Source organism: Pongo pygmaeus, chromosome 8 (genome assembly GCF_028885625.2).
Source record: "Pongo pygmaeus isolate AG05252 chromosome 8, NHGRI_mPonPyg2-v2.0_pri, whole genome shotgun sequence".
Classification (NCBI taxonomy): Eukaryota; Metazoa; Chordata; class Mammalia; order Primates; family Hominidae; genus Pongo; species Pongo pygmaeus.
This window is the reverse complement of record NC_072381.2, coordinates 108,399,038-108,422,257: the sequence shown is the minus strand read 5'-3', so window position 1 is coordinate 108,422,257 and position 23,220 is coordinate 108,399,038. Positions and strand designations below refer to the sequence as shown.

At 37.7% G+C, this 23,220-nt stretch overlaps 1 protein-coding gene across 12 annotated transcripts in view; it reads left to right on the top strand.

The window, feature by feature from the left end:
- NT5C2 (5'-nucleotidase, cytosolic II) overlaps positions 1-23,220 on the top strand; it is a 186,881-nt gene that overhangs the window by 160,940 nt on the left and 2,721 nt on the right. For 3 of the 12 annotated variants that reach the window (XM_063670214.1, XM_054436826.2, XM_063670213.1), the window contains 14 exons: positions 7,430-7,547; positions 8,339-8,434; positions 8,759-8,782; positions 12,815-12,906; positions 13,039-13,096; positions 14,121-14,214; positions 15,155-15,208; positions 16,729-16,812; positions 18,110-18,151; positions 19,648-19,755; positions 20,051-20,117; positions 20,778-20,948; positions 22,479-22,530; positions 23,103-23,163. In XM_063670214.1, coding sequence (XP_063526284.1) covers positions 7,430-7,547; positions 8,339-8,434; positions 8,759-8,782; positions 12,815-12,906; positions 13,039-13,096; positions 14,121-14,214; positions 15,155-15,208; positions 16,729-16,812; positions 18,110-18,151; positions 19,648-19,755; positions 20,051-20,117; positions 20,778-20,948; positions 22,479-22,530; positions 23,103-23,163 — 1,121 coding nt within the window. Of the gene's footprint in view, positions 1-776; positions 825-2,356; positions 2,418-7,429; positions 7,548-8,338; positions 8,435-8,758; positions 8,783-12,814; positions 12,907-13,038; positions 13,097-13,254; positions 13,390-14,120; positions 14,215-15,154; positions 15,209-16,728; positions 16,813-18,109; positions 18,152-19,647; positions 19,756-20,050; positions 20,118-20,777; positions 20,949-22,478; positions 22,531-23,102; positions 23,164-23,220 lie in introns of those variants that run through there. The other 9 variants (XM_054436828.2, XM_054436827.2, XM_054436833.2 and 6 more) reach the window with 7 other exon arrangements.

Genomic DNA, 23,220 nt, shown 5'->3' with positions numbered 1-23,220 from the left:
GGGATTACAGGCGTGAGCCACCATGCCGACCTAATTGGGTCAGTATTATACAGTTGAGAGATTACAGGTAAAAGTCTAGGTTGGCTGTTATCACGCAATTGGGAACATTTGGCTCCCATTCCCTCAGTGAAGTCAACTATACTTGAGTAGCCACTTCCTCCTCTAGACAAGATGTGCACCCTCATGTATCCCACTTCACACATTAATTCACTTGCCTAGTCTTGACATAGGTGTTTGTAGTGTATTAGTTGAATCTGAATTTCAGAGTGTTGTCAGGTAAACTTTATAGTACCTTGAGAAATTGGTTATAAAAATGAGTTATCTGTATAAGCCTGAATAAATCATATATAAATCATGCATAGGTTTTAAGAAGACTTCCTGGGCTGGATTGATTGGTCCCCTTTTTGTCCCTCTATACTTTCTTAGTCATTTGATTAGTCTTAGTTATTGATCTCCTAAAACTTATTATAAATATCTAAGTGTATATCCCCTCTAATATGCCATGAGCTATGAGCTCCTTCACGGCCCAGGATCATACGTTATTTTGTTTCTTGTTCTCAGCTTCTAGTACCTGGTACACTGTAGGTATCCAAATGTTTGTTAAATTCTTCTAACTTTAGTACAGGCATTTGAGTGCTGTGATCCGTTTTTATTTTTGAAAAAAAAATTAGCTACTTTTGTTTTTGTATTACAAGCAGCTCCTTTGGTTAAAGACGATTTTTAAAAGTTATCTCAATAATTTTCAATTTTTCTGTCTTAAATTGGAAACAGTACTGAAAATACAAGATATTTGTAAGCAGATTCTCAGATGGAATATTTTTGAAGTAGGTATTTTTTTCATTTTATTAAAAAATATTCTTCTAATATTCTTAGTATTTTTTAAACAAATAACTCTTAATTACCATTTAATTTTGCATTTGCTTGTAATAAACTGAAATTGGCAGTCGCTCAAACTCCACTTACTTTACTTATTTACACATCTAGTCATTTGGGAATGTGTTTTACTTTGTATTACTAAAAGTATTGCTATGATATCTAGCTGTTTTAAGTAAATTAAAATTGAGGCCATTTTAGGAAATTTGCTTTGAAAATTTAGAAAGATATGAAAATATCTTTTTTAGGTCATTTGTGATCTCTTAGGTTAGAGATAGGATTTTTGCCTGTGTCTATTTAATGTGTTAGGATTTTCATATAGTTTTGGAAAATGGAAAAAAGTCCTTGGGCATTTGTTTATATGATAATTGGAAAGATCTCACTTAAAATTTTCTCAGAGAAAAATGTGCGTTATCACCTTTTCTGGTTAGAGGGCTAGAGAACCAACATCATGTAGCCTACAACTAAATAGATGAGCATGTTGATGTTGATCATACTTATAACATAAAAGCAAATGACTATTCTTGGGTGGTTGGGTTGCATTTTTCATTTTTGTTGTGACTGTTGGTAGTGTTGTAATGCTTTTAGGACTTTTAGACATTGCATCTGGTCATTTCTGCCCTTTGGTTGAGTACCCCAAAAATCCAAGAATTGGAGGAGCCCAGTGACATGTTTTTGAAAACCTAAATGTCTCTAGGGAAAATGACTCCCTATAAAGTTAAACATAATGCATATCTTTAAAGTGTCAGTATATTTAATGGATTATGTATCTTCAACTCAGTTATTTTACTAGACTAGGTAGTTTAACTTTATAAAGTATATATTGGCTTACTAAGGGCAGATTTCCACTGACAATCAAAATTTAAAAATTTCCTTCCATTCCAAATTTAGATATCTGGTTAGATTTTTAGCAGTGTGCAGTTGATTCTAGTCATCTTGATAATGATGACTAGAATCTTGATAATGACTAACCTAGTAGTTAGGTATAGGTAGACTCAGCTAAAATGGTACTTGGAAGCAAGATGAGGCCACTCTGGGTTTTTTTTGTATCCTTTATTCAGTCTATTTCACTACCCATAGTTTAATTTTAAACACCATTTGACAGCTATATTCAGTTTCTATCGTGTTAGCCTGAAATGTGCTAGAGAAAATAAACTAAGGCCAATAGACTTATTTTTCTGTTTGTCTTTCGACTTAACATTTTAGGATCAGACTTGGCTTGTATTCCAGACTCAGGGTGCCAGAAAAGTAAATAACACACAATAATACTTAGGCTTATCTTCAATACCCTTGTTTCGTTATGGCCAATTAGGCTAATTTTAGTGATGGTCAGAGGCTTCTAAATTGGAGGGCAGTAGTAACTCCTGTAAATACCAATTTCCAAATGGTATCTCTCTCTGTTCCAGCCCATCACAACAGTTTTAAAACCAGCTTTTGTTTTTGTTTTTGTTTTGTTTTGTTGCTTTGTTTTGTTTTTTAACAGGAGAGCCAGTGTAACTCCTTCAAGACTGGAGTGACACACACTGCATCTGCATCTGCCTCATGTGAGTTCTCATTTTGGCAGCAGCACTCTGCTAGGCTGGAACCTCTGTAGAGGTTTGCCCTTTATTTTTCTAAATCTATAAATTACTACATAGTGTGTCTTGGTGGCAATGGTAAAAAGTGCATGAGAATTCCAAACTTCCCTGCAGAAAGTTTTCTGCTCATTCCAAAGGGACTTTGTCCTTTAATATATATTCTATCTTGTATGAACAGCATCTACTCAAAACAGAGCCCACAACTTTCATCCTGAAAACATAGTTATTTTTTGAAGAACTGTTTTTTCCTTGCAGATTATGGAGTAAAGAATATCTTTAAATGCTCTCAGTAACTTCAACTTTCTTGTTTTCTTTATAGTCTAATTATGTAACCTGAGAACACTGTGTGCTGTCCTAGTGGCTGAAGCAGTCCTCCTTTTGGGACTCTAGCCCTTAAAATAGCTTCTTCCTTTGTCTTCCGATATTGAGTAACTAGGGGTAGGCCAGAGTACCTTCTGGGAGAAGAAATAAACAGATATTGTGTGAAGTTATGTTCACTCTGAAGCTATTGCCTGGGTTTTGGAACCACAGAAAGTCAATTGTGAGAGTTGAGCTTGAAGCTGTGCATCATTTACTTGCCACAGTTGTGGGAGAGAAATTGAAATTAGAGCCTTTGCAGCTGTGGAGAGGCATAAAGCTCTAAGTCTGAGGAGATATACGTGGTTTCCTATAAATATCTGAGGTTGGCTTTGTAGGGCCTGGTTGATTAAAAAAGGATTTTTTTTTTTATATTTTATTTTTATTTTTATTTTTAAAGAATGGTGGTACTTAGCTTCAGGAATTTTTGCCACCAGGTCACAATAAATATGTTTATCACTGAGGGACACTTAGAATAAAACATCTAAATTCATGCTCTGTGCGGCTGCAATTCTGCTTCTCCAACCTTGGTTGTACTATATAGCAGATAATTTAATGACCAAGGAGTTTGTGTTGCTGAAATGATTATCTGGGAAGCTTATGAGAAAATGTCAATAGCTTGTAGGTCTTACTGATTAATATAGAGCTTGATGAAATAGTGTTGTCAGGGTAGAACTTGGACTGTCTTTACTAAATCCGTTCCCACTTCCGAGTACAGCAGTTTATTTTGGACTAGTTGAAAAAAATTGGAGGGAGAAGTGTATGTTTCAACACCCAAGCTTAAGTTTTGATGGCTTATGTAATCTAGAAATTCACTTTTTGCAGTGGTAGTATATATACCCTATCACAAAGAGCTTTTGTTTGTTTGTTTGTTTTTTGAGATGAAGTCTTGCTCTGTCGCCCAGACTGGAGTGCAGTGGCGCAATCTCGGATCACTGCAACCTCGGCCTCCCGGGTTCAAGCATTTCTCCTGCCTCAGCCTCCTAAGTAGCTGGCACTGCAGATGCGAGCCACCACGCCTGGCTAATTTTTGTGTTTTTAGTAGAGACGGGGTTTCGCCATATTGGCCAGGGTGGTCTCAAACTCCTGACCTCAAGTGATCCGTCCGCCCCGGCCTCCCAAAGTGCTGGGATTACAGGCATGAGTTACCACTCCTGGCCTTACAAAGAGCTTTTGGAGGCTCAAAGAGACCTAAATTTTGGCTTCAGCTGATGTTTGTACTTGCTATGTAACTTCACGTCAGCAAATGGGGAAGATATATTTTTAGGAAGTACTCTGAGCTCATTGAGAAAAAGGAAATTTAAAGTATTTCCATAGGTGGAATTTCTAGAAAGTCACTTCGGTTGAACACTTGGGAAATTCTGCCCTGCCAATAAATATAATGTGGCAAGTATAGTGTTTTTATTTTCTGCTATTCTAGGATTTGTGCTATCAAAATGGGGATTTGAGACTTTTTCTCTCCTGTATTGTTTTTCACTGAAAATTATGAATACATTAATTTGTGCTTCAAATCCAAATTGTCTCATAGACATAGGTTTTACTTACTAGTTATTCCATTGCTCTATAGCTACCCGATTCTCTAGCTGGAGAAATTGCTGATTTAGGGGTGAGTGTGGGTGGGAGTAATTAAGGTTTGTTTTTTGTCTCCCACTCTTAAGGCATATCCAGCAAATTGTCCTTCTGAAAAAATTAACAATTGAAAACATTTTATATAGACCAAATCCTATAAGAATAAATGTCAGTAGATTACCCAGATTACTTAGCTATACTGGAATTTTATTTCATTAAATACAGTTTGAAATAAATGGGGTCTTGGTTAGGATTGAGAAATAATTTTTGTTTTATGGAGATTGTACTAAAATGAGATTTACTTGCAACTGGGGTAGGAGCATGGGGCATTGAGGAGGGTAAGGTGAGAGTGGTTATACTTGTAACTCAGATTTACAACAGTAGGTGCCATGCCTTATGGTTTTATGATACACCAGCTCTTACTCTATTAGTGTATATAGCACTTTATTTTTTTAACCACAGTGTACATGATATAGATTTAGGAATTCCACACTTAAGTCTTCAACAAGTTTTTTTTAGGGGGATGGGAGAGGATGAGGCAGGATTTAAGGGGAAGAAGGTAATATAGCCAGTTTTGAAAATGTTAGCCATGGCTGGGCATGGTGGCTCAGCCTGTAATAGCAGCGCTTTGGGAGCCCGAGGCAGGCGGATCACTTGAGGTCAGGAGTTCGAGACCAGCCTGGCCAACATGGTGAAACCCCATCTCAACTAAAAATACCAGGTGTGGTGGTGGGCACCTGTAATCCCAGCTACTTGGGAGGCTGAGTCAAAAGAATCCCTTGAATCTACGAGGCAGAGGTTGCAGTGAGTCAAGATCACGGCCACTGCACTCCAGCCTGGGCAATGGAGCGAGACTCCAACTCAGAAAAAAAAAAAAAAAAGAAAAAAAGAAAAAAAAAAGTTAGCCAGGGTTAGCACTGGCATTAAATTATTATTACCCTTGTGACAACAAAAGAAATAAAGATGGTTTTTTTCTTTTGGCATTGTTCTGATGAGATGAGACTCAAAAGACCTTAAAATTTTTAGGCTTCTGGTTTTAAAATGTGACCAATCTTTATTAAAGGATTTTAAAAGCCCAGCTTGCTTTTTAAAAACTTCAGTTTAATTTAAAAAATAGATATACATTAATGTAAGTTTTAAAGGTACAGGAGGTACATGACAGTCTCCTTCCCTGTCTCTTAAAGGCCACTCAGTTCCTTTCCTGGGAGGCAACTAGTATTACTGTTATATATTTCCAGAAATATTCTAAAGGATTGTTTTTGGGAAGGGAAAGTTGAATCACACTCATTAAAGTATTAGCACCAACTTGGATAGGTAGACTAATTGCAATGAAAAATCAGTTTGCGCCATAAGCTAAAGATGTTAATAGTAGATGGAAGAACTATAATAATAATAGTTGCATTATTATGAGATTACAAGAATAAGATGGATATTTTTGCCTCATTTGGCATTTAGCAAGCTAGCAGGTCTTTTTAGTTGTTATTTTTAATATAGCTTACTCACTCCTGGAGACTGATGGAAAGATGCTTACCTAAATATTTCATTTGGAAGAAACCTATTTAAAGGAGCAACATTTTCTTTTCTTTTTTTTCTTTTTGAGACAGAGTCTCACTCTGTCGCCAAGGCTGGAGTGTAGTGGCACAGTCTCGGCTCACTGCAGCCTCCATCTCCTGGGTTCAAACGATTCTCCTGCCTCACCCTCCTGAGTAGCTGGGATTACAGGTGCCCGCCACCACATCCAGCTAATTATTGTGTTCTTAGTAGAGACGGGGTTTCACTGTGTTGGCCAGGCTGGTCTGGAACTCCTGACTTCAAGTGATCCACCCCCCTTGGGCTCCTAAAGTGCTGGGATTACAGGTGTGAGCCACCGCACCTGGCCGCAACATTTTCTTTATGCTTAAATTTCAGTAGTAACTCTAAAAAGTTTTTTCATTATGGAAAATTTCAGACTTATACAATAGTAGAGAGAACCCCTCATTGCCTGAAATCCCTGTTATTTGACCTGTAACAAACTCAATGCTCCTTTGGCAGACAAGGAGAGATTTAGTTTTATATACACACTTGCATTTTTTTTTTTGTTTTTTGAGACAGAGTCTCGCTCTGTCACCCAGGCTGGAGTGCAGTGGCATGATCTCAGTTCACTGCAACCTCCGCCTCTCAGGTTCAAGCGATTCTCCCACCTCAGCCTCCTAGCTGGGACAGCAGGCATGCGCCACCACACCCGGCTAATTTTTTGTATTTTTAATAGAGACGGGGTTTCACCACGTTGGTCAGGCTGGTCTCGAACTCTTCACCTCAAGTGATCTGCCCGCCTCGGCTTCTCAAAGTGCTGGAACTACAGGCATGAGCCACCACGCCTGACCAATTCTTCAATATCTAACTCCAGTTCATATTTAGATTTCCCTAATTGTCACAAACATGTCTTTTTGTGGTTGGTTTGCAATAATAACTTGCAAAATACAATTTTGATGGCATACATTGTTAGAGCTGATAAGAAAACAATTAATCTAACAAGTGGAACAAATATGTTGATTGGAGAAGGCATATAAAGCAACTACCCAAGCCAAACAGGAATTCCAAAAATAAATTATTTTAAAAGTTCATTTTGAAGAATTTCTGCAACAATTATGCACAACACCAAAGTCTTCAACATACATAGACCTCCCTCCCTTACCTAGTTTTCTGTGTACTTTTATTCTCACGATTAATATCACAGCGATGCATATTCATTTTTTTAAACTGTGGGAATGAAAGAATAAAGGAAAAAAAAGTTTGGAATAGGTTTCCTGAGAATGAAGGAACTATACTGAATAATTTGATAATTCAGCTTGTTGCTGTGCTCCTGCTATATAATATGACCTATTTCCACAGACTAACAATTGAGTTCTGTAATTACTTGGGGCAGTACAGAACATGGAGTTTGAGGGGGAAGAAGAAAAATGGCAGAATTAGGAGGGGGGAAGAACTGGGAAAGAGCAGAATTTCATTCATTTGCATTCTGTTTTAATTGGCTGTTCTTTCTGCTAACTAATGAAAACCTCCTCTTTGTGCAGTGTACAAGTCCCCAGAGTATGAGTCCCTTGGTTTTGAGCTTACTGTGGAGAGATTAGTTTCTATTGGCTATCCCCAGGAGTTGCTCAGCTTTGCTTATGATTCTACATTCCCTACCAGGTAATTTTTAAAGATATTTTTGGATTAAGACTAGGTTAAGACTACTTTCCTTACCCCTCAAATTAGACATTCCAAATTTATCCTTAACAAAAAAACCCCCCAAAACATTGAATAATTCTTTGTTGTTTTTTTGGTTGGTTGATGTTGATTCTAAAATTACCATGAACTTTTCATATACACCATATCTTGGTGTTCCTGAATTAAGCTCAGTTTATTGCAACTGAGGAAGACCTACTTACAGGTAAAAAAGGAGATTACTAAAACTGACGGGCAGTAATCACAGGTGGTGCTATTTGGGGCTGTTGGCAAATAGGTACGTGTTTCTCTAATACACTTAACATGATAGAAGCTTGGCAGTTTCCATTTCTGGATTTGATAGGGAATATTTAAGATTAAGAAAATGATGTTTATTTGAGATGCTATCATATATATCCCACATACAGCATCTAATGGAGAAAAATATAAGCCTTCTCAGTTGTCCAAGAAAAAAGACTATGTTCTAGAATGGTACCAGCTGTGTAGTAAGAGGAATGTTTTTTATACCTTGTTTGATTAAGCACTTATTCCTTACAGAAAACAATTATGATTATCTGTCTGGACAGAGTCAGTATTTTTTAGTTGCTTTAGGATTAGTTTTTAAGATTTTACTCACTTTAGCTATATTAGGACATACTTTGAGTTGGTACAAAGCTTGAATTAGATGAGGTTGGTTCATGATGATTAAATACTACTACATAAAATTATTGCCTGTATTACTTTGCATTATCAATAATGTCTTCATTTTCACATAGGGGACTTGTCTTTGACACACTATATGGAAATCTTTTGAAAGTGGATGCCTATGGAAACCTCTTGGTCTGTGCACATGGATTTAACTTTATAAGGGGGTGAGTACAGAGAACCTTTAGCCTCCTTCTAATGTTAAAGTCAAACAATGTGAAGATGACATCATCTCCCCAGATGTAATATATTTCCCTATTACTTTTCATCATTAAAGAGCAAATTCCCTTACATAAGGTTAGTTAACAGTTATTTATTAGGCAGTTGGAACCCAAACTGACATAGAGTTAGCAATTACATTTTGTTTAAATTAAGTGCCTTCCAATTATACAGCATACAACAAAACTAATCTTGAAACTTGCCCAGAAGAACTTTAGTAGTTTTGACTTATTTGAAATTCTAAGATTTTTATTTTCTTCTTTCTAATACAGTTCTCAGGTAGCTGTTCAGAAGAGGTATGTATATAAAAATGTTTTGAAAAATTTTAAACTATAGCAATTTAAATGATTAAGAGATTTTTAATAGCCAATACGTTTTTTAGATTCTAATGAATCTAAATTTTGAATCCTGACATTTGATTGTGTCATTAAAAAAATTTAAACATAAGGTTAAAGTGAATATGTGCTAATAATATTTAAAACAAGGATAAGCTTTATTTTCAAAATAAAAATAATTCCACTATTGTCACTAATTTGAACTTTTTACCCTAGTAAACAGCAGATGAAATTTAGTATCTACTATTTTTTTGTGAAATGTCCCAATATTTTCAAATCATAATGCCACAATTTGACAACTTCTGTAGCTATAGCTTTACAGTTATACATTTTCTCTACTGTTATGCTACCCTATTTACTATTGACATTGTATTAAGGTCAGAACAACAGCTCGTAAAACCAGAATAGGATGTGTGTCAGTCTCTTATGTAACTTTTCCATTTACTATTCATTCTTGGTGGCAGAATAGGAAAAACACCAGGCTACACTGAAATGTTTAAAAGACGCGGCAATGTCTTTTTTTGTGATAAGAGGCACAAACCAACTGTAATTGTACCAGAGCTTCCTTTAGATTTGAGGTCATAGGATGCCCCTTAGAATTGAAGCATCTAAGACTCTTTAGTTGGCATCAGAGATTTCCATGTATACATGAGAACGGTGTGAAGTAAACACCCATCTTGACACATCTGAGCAGGCCAGTGATTACATCCACATTTCCTTCACTGTTTCTTTCATGAGGGGGTTTGTTCAGGATCCATGAAAATATCAGGAAACAGGATTTAGAATATGAAGTAATTACAGGTTGTACTAGTAACTTAAGCTATACACAGATATTGTCGTCATAACTCAGAATCTCAAGATGAAGCAGGGTTCTATTATGTCTAAAAAGGAATTTTTGTATTATAAGGGAGGGGTAGGCAGAGAAGCAAAGAGAAGCAGTTGGATAAGTTAGTACTACAATCAGATTTCCAACTCAAGATCCACAGACTTCCTCTCTTCCCTTAAATAAGCCAATAAAGTTTCCACATAGCTCCTTTGCTAATGCATTTAATAGTGTTTCAAAAATAAGTCATTTATGAGTAAATGCAGAATCATTCAAATAGCACTTAGCACTGTGCAGTCTTTAGAGTTAAACAGAAAAGCTGGCCAGGCACAGTGGCTTACGCCTGTAATCTCAGCACTTTGGGAGGACAAGGCAAGAAGACTTCTTGAGCCTAGGAGTTCGAGACCAGCCTGGACAATAAAGTGAAACCCTATCTCTACAAATATCAAAAATTAGCTGGGCATGGTGGTGCATGCCTTTGGTCCCAGCTATATGGGAGACTGAGGCAGGAGGATTGCTTGAGCCCAGGAGGTTGAGGCTGCAGTAAGCTGTGTTGGTGCCACTGTAGTCCAGCCTGTGTAATAGAGCAAGACCCTATCTCAAAAAAATAAAAATAAATTAATAAAATTAAAATTTCCATGAAAAGAAGAGACTGAAGATAGAGGGAAAGAAAGAAAGAGTTATTGAAGCTATTACAGTGGTAGACAAGGCTGGAAAAGAAGGACTCCATCAGGCTTTGCTAATGAGTTAGGACCTTATTTTTTGATAAATCTTTATTCTGTGGGTCACAGAAAGTTAGTAGTAATCTGTGCTGTAACTGTTTTCTTCCCATTCCAAGTGTAGCATTTCTTCTTTCATGATCCATTACCTCCCCCAAATTGATTTTTATTTTAAATATATACTAGTGTGATTTGACACTGAAGTTTACAATGTAATTGCTAACTATATTTATAAATCAATTTGGGTTCTAACTGCCTAATAAATAACTGTTAACCATCTTTATGTAAAGGAATTTTTCTTTAATGATGGAGGGAATAGCGAAGTATATTGTATCTAAGGAGACAGTGTCAGCTTATTAAACCTAACTGAAGAAAGTATATTTTTACTGTGGAAAGTATATTTCCACCTTACTTTTATTAAAGAAAATCTTGGAAAGCTAGAAGATGAGATACTCTACAAAGTTATTCATTATTGGGAACTCTCATCTCAGAAGAGTGACTTAGGACAGGGAGCTAATGTGACTTTTATATGTCTGACTAGAGTTTATGCCATTTGTAGTTAACAAACCCAGGCAGGAATTAATCCAGGTCACTCTGAGTGTGAGCTTTAAATTTGATTCCCTTTATTTAGATTGTTAATCTCTATGTATTCACTGTCAGAACTGTGCATTTTTATATTTTAGTATTTTTCTCTTTGAGTTTCTCTGAAATGTTTTCTTCTAGAAGTGTTTCTACATCTTTAACAAATTCTGCTTCACTGGCTTTTTTCTTTTAAACCTTGAATTTTCTTCATGGTTCTGTTCTGTCACTTCTCTTCCTTCCCTGCACACTAAGTGGTTTCATTTCCTCTAATACTTTTCATGATTCCATCTAGTATCTGTACGTAGATGATCTCAGTTATCTCTCAAGGCTGAATCTCTTTTAAGTTCTTGACCTTTGTTTCTAATTGCCTAATAAAAATCGGTTTACTTCAAACTTAGTATCACCAAAATAGAACTACTCTTACATCGCTTCTTATCCAGTTTTCATATTTCTGTTCATCGTACCAGCCACCTCTCAGAGACACCTTAGCATGGACATCATCATCTTTGACTCTTAATGTTCCCCCAGCCAAATCTGCTCAGTTTGCTGGGTCTTATTTTACCTTGGTAATCTCTCTTGAATATGTGAGTGAGCTGAGATCACGCCACTGCACTCCAGCCTGGCCGACAGAGTGTGAGACTCTGTCTCAAAAAAAAAAAAAGAAAAAAAGAAAAAATTCTGAGAATCAACTGGGTGATTCTGGGTTGCACAGCTGATCTCTCTACGCTCTTTTACATGCCTGTGGTTAGCTGGTGGGTGACCCGGCATCTGATCTAGAATGGCCTCGTGCACATGTCTGGCATTCGCAGGCTTTTGGCCGAGTGCTTCATTTCTACATGTAGCCTTTGATCCTCCAGCAGACTATCTCACTCTCATGCACATAGTAGTCCATGGTTCCAAGTGCTGCAAGAGAGATTAAGCCTCAATACGCACGTTTTTCTAGGTCTCTGCTTGGCTCCGATTTGCTGCTATACAAGCCTATATTCAAGGGTAGAGAAATAGACTGAGTTCTAATGGGAGGAGCCACAAAATTGCATCACAAAGAGACAGGAAGAATTTGTGGCCGTTGTTGGAGTGCATCACATTGTCTTTCCCCAGTTTATCCTAAAACAGCCACTAATTTAATTTTGTTTTACAACTCAGCCCCGATGGGATTATCCCTCTGCTTTAAAACTGTCAGTAGTACCCTCTTGCCCCTAAATGGTATAGGAACAGTAGCTTAATCTGCCTCAACCCATCTTTCTAGCTTAATTTTTCTCTGCTCCCCTTTCTCTACCCAAATTGGACTAGTTTCACAACTGGTCCACCTAGCCTTTAAGGCCCAGCTCGTATACCAGCACGTGCATGAATCCTTCCTAGATTTTCCTCTCCTTAGTCCTCACATTTGCTTCTCTCTACCTCTTAAGTTGAAATGGTGTTCCCTTCTTTGGTTTTCTTATAAATTTTTGCACCTCTCTTGTAGTAGTTGTGATTTTTTACCTTATAATTATATGTGTATGTGACCCACCTTGCCCACCACACTGACAACTCTTTTAAGAGCTGGAACCTGAGCTGGACATCACACCTGTAATCCCAGCTACTTGGGAGGCTGAGGTGGGAAGACTGCTTGAGCAATCTTCAGGAGTTTGAGTCCAGCCTGGCCTTAAAATAGCAAGCCTCTGTCTTAAAAAAAAAAAGAAAAATTAAAATTAAAAAAATAAAGAGCTGGAACCTGAACTCGTTCATCTTCATAGCTACCCATGTGTAATATTCGGAATCCTGTCTTGCACATAGCCATCAAAATATTTGAGTTAACTTTTGAATAATGCTATTTCCCAATTATTATAATGTTATTTTAAAAATCAGTTAATTTTTAAATTTTTCTTTCAGACCAGAAACTAGAGAACAGTATCCAAATAAATTTATCCAGCGAGATGATACTGAAAGATTTTACATTTTGAACACACTATTCAACCTACCAGGTAGATTCATTCTATGCTTATTTATACTGATGCTTTCCCTTCTGTGACCATTAGTCTGTATTCAAGGGAGGTAATGAAATAAGTTTGAATTATTTCATTATAGCTTATGAATATCTGTTCTTCATTTTTCAGAGACCTACCTGTTGGCCTGCCTAGTAGATTTTTTTACTAATTGTCCCAGATATACCAGGTATGTATATACTATAATTATTTTTTTCCAATTGATTTTTTAAATTAATGCACAGGGTTTTAGAGAACTGGCCATTGTAGGTCTTTTCTGCTTTTCTAAAGTGAATTTAGTGCTAGTGAGAGATGCCACATTGCCAACCTGAGAGATGGGACAGCACCAGCAGCTCCATGCAGGCTCTCACCTCCCACACGGCCCCTCTCCTTGCCAGTGTGCTGCAGCCACCACTTCTGATTGGCTTCTCCTGGGAATGAAGACGGCCAGCAGAGGTGCTAATTGTGACAACTGAGTGGGAGGTTTGTGTGATGATTATCTGTCCAAGCAGAATTACACTAAAACCCCCCAACTCATTTCACAGCAGCTACCCAAGAGCCATTCAGGGATGGTAATTTAATTTCATTCCCAGGCCCGGCAAGATTTGATTAAGGAATAAATACTGTGTATCTTACCAGAAGTAAAATTTTGTGTAAGTCTTAAACAAGTTATCCTCTCCCTTTAGGGAGAATTATATAGCCAATACTGAAAGTTTAGCCATGTATATACCAGAGTTGGCTAACTTCATATCCTCTTTGGGCTTTATCCACTTGAAGACACTAAATTTGGTGGAAAGCTGAGTCACTGAGCTAAATAAGAAATGGACAGTACCTTTGTACTTAGGGACAGTGTCAGGAAAGTCAGGGTGGAAAGAACCTAAATGACCAATTTTAAGTTTTAAATGTTTCTTCAACCTGTTTCTAAAAAGTGATAAATAAAAAAACCTGATATTTTTGGAACTTTGGCCTTTTAGCTTCCATTCAATATATTCTTCTATCACTTTGTATTTGTTCACAATTACTGTATTCCATTGAACACTATAGCCATTTCTGGTGGTCAAAGTGGACTTTCATTAGGGAGTAATTATTTTCCTCATTAGCCACAGCCTTTACCCATGTGATATGGAACCTTTGGGTCCCCTGGGAAATTTTTGATATATATTTTATTTACCCTGTTTTGGATCCCCTGTCATGTTATTTTTATCTTTCTGTAGTTGTGAAACAGGATTTAAAGATGGGGACCTCTTCATGTCCTACCGGAGTATGTTCCAGGATGTAAGAGATGCTGTTGACTGGGTTCATTACAAGGTACCTAGAAGCTGTTTCTTCACCTGCTAGCTTTCTGGCATGTGTTTTATGGCCTGGCATTAACTTTCCAAATGGAGCAGAATATTTCTTTTTTTAAAAAAAGAAAAAACAGATTTGCCCCCTAGTGATAGCTCTCTAGAATACATTTGTTCTTGTCTTTGGTCTCGGAGGTAATGTTGATCTTTCCTCAGTGAATGGTGTTTGGCTTCTGTATTTTATTTTAGTTTGCATTTCTCAAACTTAGAAGAGGTTTTAGTGTATTACATTATACTTAACATATCGTTTGTGGATGACAGTGGTCCATTTTTTTTCGTCCAGATACCTTCCACCCGACTAATAACATTAATATTAAATTTACATTTATTGTAAACTATTGAATAAAATATGAAATGCCTTTTAATTTCAAACTTAAAATAGAAACTGTTTTATATTTTGAAGACAAATTTTAGAGGCAGGGTTGCAGCAAATCATACCTGCTACTTTTTTCTGGCCTTCTCTAGTTTGTCCACTTTTCCATTTTGGTAAATCCTTAAGAAATGCATTTGGAGCTGGGCATGATGGCTCATGTGTTTAAATCCCAGCACTTTGTGATGCCAAGGCAGGTGGATTGCTTGAGCTCAGGATTTCAAGACTAGCCTGGGCAACATGACAAAACCCTGTCTGTACAAAAAATACAGAAAATTAGCCAGGCATGTTGGTGTGGACCTGTGGTCCTAGCTACTTGGGAGGCTGAAGTGGGAGGATCACCTGAGCCTGGGGAGGTCGAGGCTGTGGTGAGCTGAGATTGTACCACTGCACTGTAGCATGGGCAACAGGGTGACCTTGTCTCAAAAAAAGAAAGGATTTGGGTTGATTAGTAAACACCATTTTTCTTATAAACTATATGTTAAAAACTGATTTTGTTCTTTTCTTAATTCCTTTTTTTTTTTTCTTCCTCCAGGGCTCCCTTAAGGAAAAGACAGTTGAAAACCTTGAGAAGTATGTAGTCAAAGATGTAAGTAATATAGGGGAAAATAGATCTGCATAATAGCTCATTTTACCTATTAGGGAAATTAAAACAAGCTGATTTATAATGAAATGGACAAAGGAAGAGATTTCTTTGTCTTGGCATAGTATGTGCCGGGTATCATCACCAAGAATATTCAGCTAGAGCATAGGTCTTAGTAGAGTTTTTCCTGTTTCTTGATAGGCAAGAAGACTCAGTATTTCATTTGTTCGCTTAGCTTCAATTATAATAGCACTTAGAGGTTTACTGTATGCATATCATCACCATGCTAAGTGATTACATGCATTATGCCATTTAATCTTCTGTATGACCTTGAGTTAAGTATTATTGTTGCCTCTGTTTTATAGATAAAAAACCTGAGAAATAGAGGGATTAAATAACTTGCCAAAGGTCACACAGTTAGTAAGTAATAAAGCTAAGTCACACCCAAATCATAACTAACTACTGCACTAGATCATCTCAAAAATGTGCATATATGTTACTGTTATTTAAAATGCCTTTAACCTGTCAACAGAGAGTAATGAGGAAAGCTTTAAAGTACCTTAAAAGGCATTAGTGGCAAACCTGATAAAATTTTTTTAAAAATCTGTGGTTAATAGTATTGTACCAATGTTAATTTCATACTTTTGATAATTATACTGTGGTTATATAAGATGTTAATATTAAGGGAAACTGGAGGAAGAATATATGGGAACTCTATTTTCACAGCTTTTCTATAAGTCTAGAACTGTTTTAGAATAAAAATTAAACACACATAGTGCCCCAAGATGACATACTTCTTTCTTTTCCTACAGAGTAAAAGTAGCAGAATACAGTATTTTCTCAAAGTACTGTGGTAAAGATTTCTTGTTTTCAGTTTTTGTGCTTCCTATTTTCACCCACCTCCCTTATTTCAAGAAAGAACACGGAATGGGGAGGGTCCGGGAGAATTTGAGTGAAGGAATCTATTTGCTATGCGAGAAGGAAAAGATATTTTTCTTTCCAGGCACGTGAGGGGTTGGAATTTCCTCATTTAAGCACATGTGGGTGTGGGTATTTCTAGGTAGCATCTGCACATGTCATTTCATTCTGCAAGGTGTTTTATAAAACCATAGTGTACACACTGAAAGCCATATCTAATAATCTCTATGTAGAGCATGTTTAAATTAGCTTCTGCTGACCTCTAACACACCTCACATACTTCAAGAAATCTCAAGGTAATTTAAACTCTTTCCTGAGGCAGACATCATGAGGAAGGTAGAGATATGTTGTTAACAGCCATATAACCCCTATAAATATGTGTATAATTTTACATGTAAATCTATTACATACACTGTGTATACTACATATGTTAATACTTTATTCATTTATAGTGATAATGTGGGCTTTTAAGTGCAAGATTCCGAAATCAGCTAACCCTTAAAAGGTTCCCCCATTCCTGTTGTGGACAGAAATCCAGTATTTGACAACTCCAAAGTGTAAAGATAAAAATGTTTTCACGTTTCACTCATTATCCAATTACATTTCAGGGAAAACTGCCTTTGCTTCTGAGCCGGATGAAGGAAGTAGGGAAAGTATTTCTTGCTACCAACAGTGACTATAAATATACAGATGTAAGTGCTTAATGTTTATATTTATTTATGCAGTGGAATTATTTTGGCCTAAAGAACTGTGGAGACAATGAGGAGGATAGAAGTTTATTAAGTGAAAATAGTTTCTTGCCTTCTCATTTTCAAAGAGTAAAAAGGCAAAAATATACAGGATAACAGTGGTTCTCAAATTTTTCTAGAAATTTATTTTAACCATTTTCACTGATTATAATTGGCTACTTGAAAATTTTAATCTTGGGGTTATTTATAACATTTGTAAAGATTAAAATGGCTTTTGTGTCTCTTTGGAGCATCATTTCTATAAACTTGAGCAGTCACACCTCTTATTGATGTATATATGTGACTTCCCTGCTGTTGGAAGACCTGCAGCAATAGATGCTGCACAGATGTTTTGGCTCTTAGCCGTCAAAATTTATATCTTTTTTTTTTTTTTTTTGAGACAGAGTCTCACTCTGTCGCCCAGGCTGGGGTGCAGTGGTGCAGTCTCAGCTCACTGCAACCTCTGCCGCCTGGGCTCAAGCAGTTCTCCTGCCTCAGCCTCCCAAGTAGCTGGGATTACAGGCGCCTGCCACTGCACCTGGCTAATTTTTTTGTATTTTCAGTAGAGACGAGGTTTTAACATCTTGGACAGGCTGGCCTTGAACTCCTGACCTCGTGATCCACCCACCTCGGCCTCCCAAAGTGCTGGGATTACAGGCGTGAGTCACTGTGCCCGGCCCAAAATTTACTACCTCTTAAAAACAGTTTTTTCCCATGATTAAAGCATGTGGAAAAACTGATCTAACTCCTTAACTTCATCTTACTTCTGCTGAGACACTTACAAGTTTATAGTACTAGCAAGAAGTTCCACTTCCCCCAATTTGCTGTACATGTAAACTTGATTTAGACACCTGGTGATTTGTAGTAAACAGTCTTATAAACCGTTGGTTTGTTGACTTAGTTGGTCTAGGGATGGTAGTAGCGAAGCCAAGGTGATAGGTTATTTCTGTGTGAGTCATTAGTTTTCTCTGTACACCTACCTCATATGCTCCTTACATCCAAATGTGTGTTCAAAAACATGTTCCAGAGGAAGTATTTATCCTCCCTGAGAATGTCAGAAGCCTATTTTTCTTTTTGGTATATGGTAAAGCATTCATTTCTGGCTTCCACTGCCATGATTTCATAAAATTTAGAGGAAACAAGAATGTGGTAAGTCCTGTGTTGAAAAAGACATGTTTTGTGAAAAGCTTGTAATTTCTTTAGGTTATATGCCTTTTGCAAAAGTAGTATATGGACCTTATGTTAAATTTTTTTTTTCCAGAAAATTATGACTTACCTGTTTGACTTCCCACATGGCCCCAAGGTACTGTATGTGACTCAATAGACCATTGCTTTAATAACAATGAATGCATTTAATCATTCTGGAATATTAAGGGGGAAAGAATTGGTCAGAACCCACCCAGAAAAGTCCTACTTTTTAAGCCTATTGTCTAATCTTCATTAACATTAGAAGTAATCCAGGAGCTAGTAGAATTTAAAATCAAATTGCTAATTTAGAGTCCGCAACTTGAATACTTAGTAGACAGAAATAAAAGGGATATTCATGTGATATTTAGTAGGATGGGATCAGAATAATTTTATGCCCAAGAAGTTCTATGCAAAATTAAGTTTGTGTGGCATTGAAAGGAATTTTCAGGTTGTGGAAGATATTTGATTAACAGAAACAGAAAATGTATGTGTATTCTTGACAACTTCTAGATTTTGTATTAGTTGTTGCTAAGTTTTTGCCAAGAGAGCACTCAACCTTGATATTTAGCAGAGAAGTCTTCATTTCTGCAGTACGGCTGCACTTAGGTTTAAGGAATACTCCTTGCAACTTAGTCACATACTTACAGAATTTTAGTCCTAGACTTTAGTGAATAAACATCAGCAAATCCCTGTTTTGAGAACACCTGAAATCACAGTGTGCAGTGCCCTTCAGGTTGGTCTTAAAAGGTTAATGCCAGGGTTCCATTTCAGGATAGTCATGATTTTAATGGGCATAACTCATTATTAGTATTGTGATTAGCTTACACTATGACCCAAAAGCCAGTGTGTACCTGGAGCTATCATTCTGAGAATGTAACCAGTAAAATTTCCTAATAGTTCCATGTTAGTTTGTATACTTTAGCTCTGATGCCTGCCTCTCTCTTAATCTGTCCCAAGATTATTTGCATCTCTCCCTAGCTCTTTTGAGTTCCTTTTAGCAAATTTCAGGTGAGCACACTTTCATATATTAAAGTGCTGTAAAATAAGTTATTGTAATTTAGTAGTAGATGAAATGATTTAATGTATAGAATATGTTATTACAGTTATTTATTATTTATACCTTGTCTGCTTCCCAAAGGATATGGCTTATAATACCTAGACATAATACTTTTTTTTTCTTTTTTTGAGATGGAGTCTTGCTCTGTTGCCAGGCTGGAGTGCAGTGGCATGATCTCGGCTCACTGCAACCTCCCCCTCCCAGGTTCAAGCGATTCTCGAGCCTCAGCCTCCCAAGTAGCTGGGACTACAGGCGCCCGCCACCACGCCCGGCTAATTTTTGTAGTTTTAGTAGAGACAGGTTTTCACCACGTTGGCCAGGATGGTCTTGATCTCCGGACCTTGTGATCCGCCCGCCTCGGCCTCCCAAAGTGCTGGGATTACAGTTGTGAGCCACTGCGCCTGGCTGACACGATACCTTTTTTAAAAAATAAAATAGTGGGATCTTCTGGCTATATTTAGTATTTTTATATTCCTTGCATCTGAGTGAGATTAAATAGTAATGCCTTAAGGTAAGGAGTGATGTTTCAGCTTTTGCTATTTCTCCTTCACCAGCCTGGGAGCTCCCATCGACCATGGCAGTCCTACTTTGACCTGATCTTGGTGGATGCACGGAAACCACTCTTTTTTGGAGAAGGCACAGTACTGCGTCAAGTGGATACTGTAAGTCATGAGAATGATCTGTCTGCTAGCACGCTGTCCTTAATGTTTCTCCTTTCCCCACTCTTACTCTACGTAAGGAAACAGGAATTTTATTTTTAATTCTCTTCTGAAATTAAGAGTTTTGGTCTTAACTGAAGCAGTCAAACAAACCCACTAATTGAAAAGAGTAAGTGCCATTCATTTGGCTGTCTGACCAAGTAGCACTGGTGGTGGGGGTGGGATGGGAGGGTTGTGGGGTGAGGGGAGGATTGTGATAGGATGATAAAGTATTACAAAATCCATATTCTTCACACAGAAAACTGGCAAGCTGAAAATTGGTACCTACACAGGGCCCCTACAGCATGGTATCGTCTACTCAGGAGGTAAGTCACAGACTTCCCTTTAGTTAATGTCTTTGCTCAGACCTCACCGTGAAAGCTTTGGTAATCTCTCAGCAAAGTGCGACATGTACTCTTTAGTAGTCTAAGATGTCATCTACTGAAGGTAAATAGTTTAGTCACCTCTTAATGCAATAGGAGTCTGGGTTTGAGCAGTTGTTAGTATATCCTAATGAATCTGATTTTCACTAAAATGATCAGTTTTTTTTTAAATCCTATTGGAAGCTTTTTCTCAGTGCTTCGAATCACTTGGGGCTACTTCTCAATATTTCTCAAGGGTTTCTCAAGGAGTTCCATGGGTATAGGTACATAGTATGTTGGAGTTAGAAACAGTTGAATAAAGCCAGCTTAATGGCAGATTTGTGATGAAATTGGCAGTGGCTCTTTGGAAGGTTATTTTCACTAAGCTGAGGATGTAGTTTTGTTGCTCTTGGATTTGTTGATCAAGAGCTCTGGTCGGCACAGTGGAGCTGAAGGCCTTGTCTTAGAAGGCAATAAAAAGAGAATGGTGAGTCTTCATCTTTTTTTCCTAGTCTGTTCCTCATATAAGAATAAAATGAATCATAGTATTTAATGGTTAAATACTATTGGAATGCTGATTTTAATATAGGGACAGTTTCCTCATTGTTCACTCTGTTGTTTCAGGTTCTTCTGATACGATCTGTGACCTGTTGGGAGCCAAGGGAAAAGACATTTTGTATATTGGAGATCACATTTTTGGTGACATTTTAAAATCAAAGAAACGGCAAGGGTGGCGAACTTTTTTGGTGATTCCTGAACTCGCACAGGAGCTACATGTCTGGACCGACAAGAGTTGTAAGCCATTCATAAATCTTTGATGTAATTTATATCTAAATGACCAGCTTTGAATCAGTCGTCTTTGATAAACCATTACTTTGTATTCAGGAAGTCAGAGGTGGTCAAAAGGTAGGCCTTGATATTTGGATACTTCCTTCCCATAGAATATTCAGATATTTCACAGAACTCCAGAATTTGAATAAATATGAGAAGTTATCTTGTTTAACCTTCTTGAATCTCTTCGAGGTTAAGTTTAGAATGTTGGTGTCTTGAGTTGTGTTACAGTAACACTAAGTTGTGAACTGGAGCTCAGCTTTTCCTCTGTGGTCCCATATTTCCCCAACCATGCCTAGCAGTCCCAGTCTCTGTGCTAACAGCCCATATCTGTGATTCTGGCGCAGTGATGCCTCTGAATATTCATCACCTCTGGCGTTTTTTATTCACTCTTCTGAGATCTAGAGAATGAGGCCATATTGTATTCTTGAACTAAGCTACACTGTGTAGATGCAGTATACATGCTGTGCTGAACTGAGTTACGGATATAGTTCTGTAAAAGTGTTTGATACACAAGTTCTCCAGCCAGCCTTGATGCACATTACCTGCAGTGTGGTGAAGGTGACTCCGGAAACTCAGCCTGCCTGGGGTAGGAGCCCTGGCTCCATAACTTGAAATCTGCATGCCGTTAGGCAAGTTAATGAGATACCCTGTGCCTTAGTTTCCTCAAATGTAAAAATGGGGATAATACCTCCTAAAGCTGATGAAAAACAGAGGTAATATGTGTATAAAGATAGACAGACATGACAGCCTTTCTCAACCAAGGCTTCTTATCCGAAACACAGAAAATTACTATTATTTTACCTTTCCAATGGAGCTGAATACAGAAAATTATTTGAGTAACACTTTTCTCAATTCTCCTAAAGATGGTAGATAGAAGAAAATGTGTTACATACAGTAGACGAAGGAGGGCTTGTCTTGAGGAACCCAGGTTGACAAAGGCTACAACACAGCTGCAGCATGCTGTAGATGCTGGCTGTTGCTGTTATTATTGTCTGTACTATCAGTGGGATTTTCTGGCTAGCCTTTCATTCACACTTTCTACTTTCTACCTATGAAGTTTTAGAAATCTAGTTGATTTGGCCCTGGACCTGTGACTCAGGACAAGGCACCTAATTCTCAATCTTTCATCTGAAAATGGGACCGTTAACATTTGTTTAGCTGACTGCACCTGAGACAGCATGTAAATTCTGGTACTTTACAAGCTCAGAATGAGCATGCAGCTGGAAGGGAAAGTTGTCATCATGGTGTTTAAGCAGGAGGAAAGGCAGTTAAAGAGAAGGTGATGGTGTTCATCTGTTGTCAGACTCCAAGTGGGTATCAATGAGTTATCCTGAAGAGGGGAAGAGGAGGTAACTATATATTCACCTATAGCATGTTAGTCCCAGGTTATACTTTTCAGTCACATCTGCAACCTTTTAGTTTTAGTAGCAGTTAAGAACTGGGTGCTTATTTATTTAAAATATCTTCCTTTTCCTTCCAAACCTTAACTAGCACTTTTCGAAGAACTTCAGAGCTTGGATATTTTCTTGGCTGAACTCTACAAGTAAGTTTTCTAAAAATTTCTTTCCTAAAAACTTCTTCAGGAATCACTTAGGTATAAGATGTTCTTTCCAGGCCAGTAATCCCAGCTATCTGGGAGGCTGAGGCAGGAGAATCGCTTGAACCGGGGAGGTGGAGGTTGCAGTGAGCTGAGATTGCACCATTGCACTCCAGCCTGGGTGACAAGAGTGAAACTCCGTCTCAAAAAAAAAAAAAAAAAAGTTCTTTCCGGGCCAGGCACAGTGGCTCATGCCTGTAATCCCAGCACTTTGGGAGGCCAAGGCGGGTGGGTCACTTGAGGCCAGAAGTTTGAGACCAGCCTGGCCAACATGGCAAAACCCCATCTCTACCAGAAATACAAAAATTAGCTGAGTGTGGTGGCACATGCCTGTAATCCCAGCTAATTAGGGTGGCTGAGGCAGGAGAATCGCTTGAAGCTGGGAGGCAGAGGTTGCAGTGAGCCGAGATCACACCCCTGCACTCCAGCCTGAGTGACAGAGTGAGGCTGTCTTAAAGAAAAAAAAAAAAAAAAAGCTCTTCCCAGAGATTTTCACCAAGTTTTTCTTTTATCTTTAGGCACCTTGACAGCAGTAGCAATGAGCGTCCAGACATTAGTTCCATCCAGAGACGTATTAAGGTATCCAAATGGGATTTGGGAGAAAACTTGGGAAATAAGTTTAAATGCTTTTTTTCA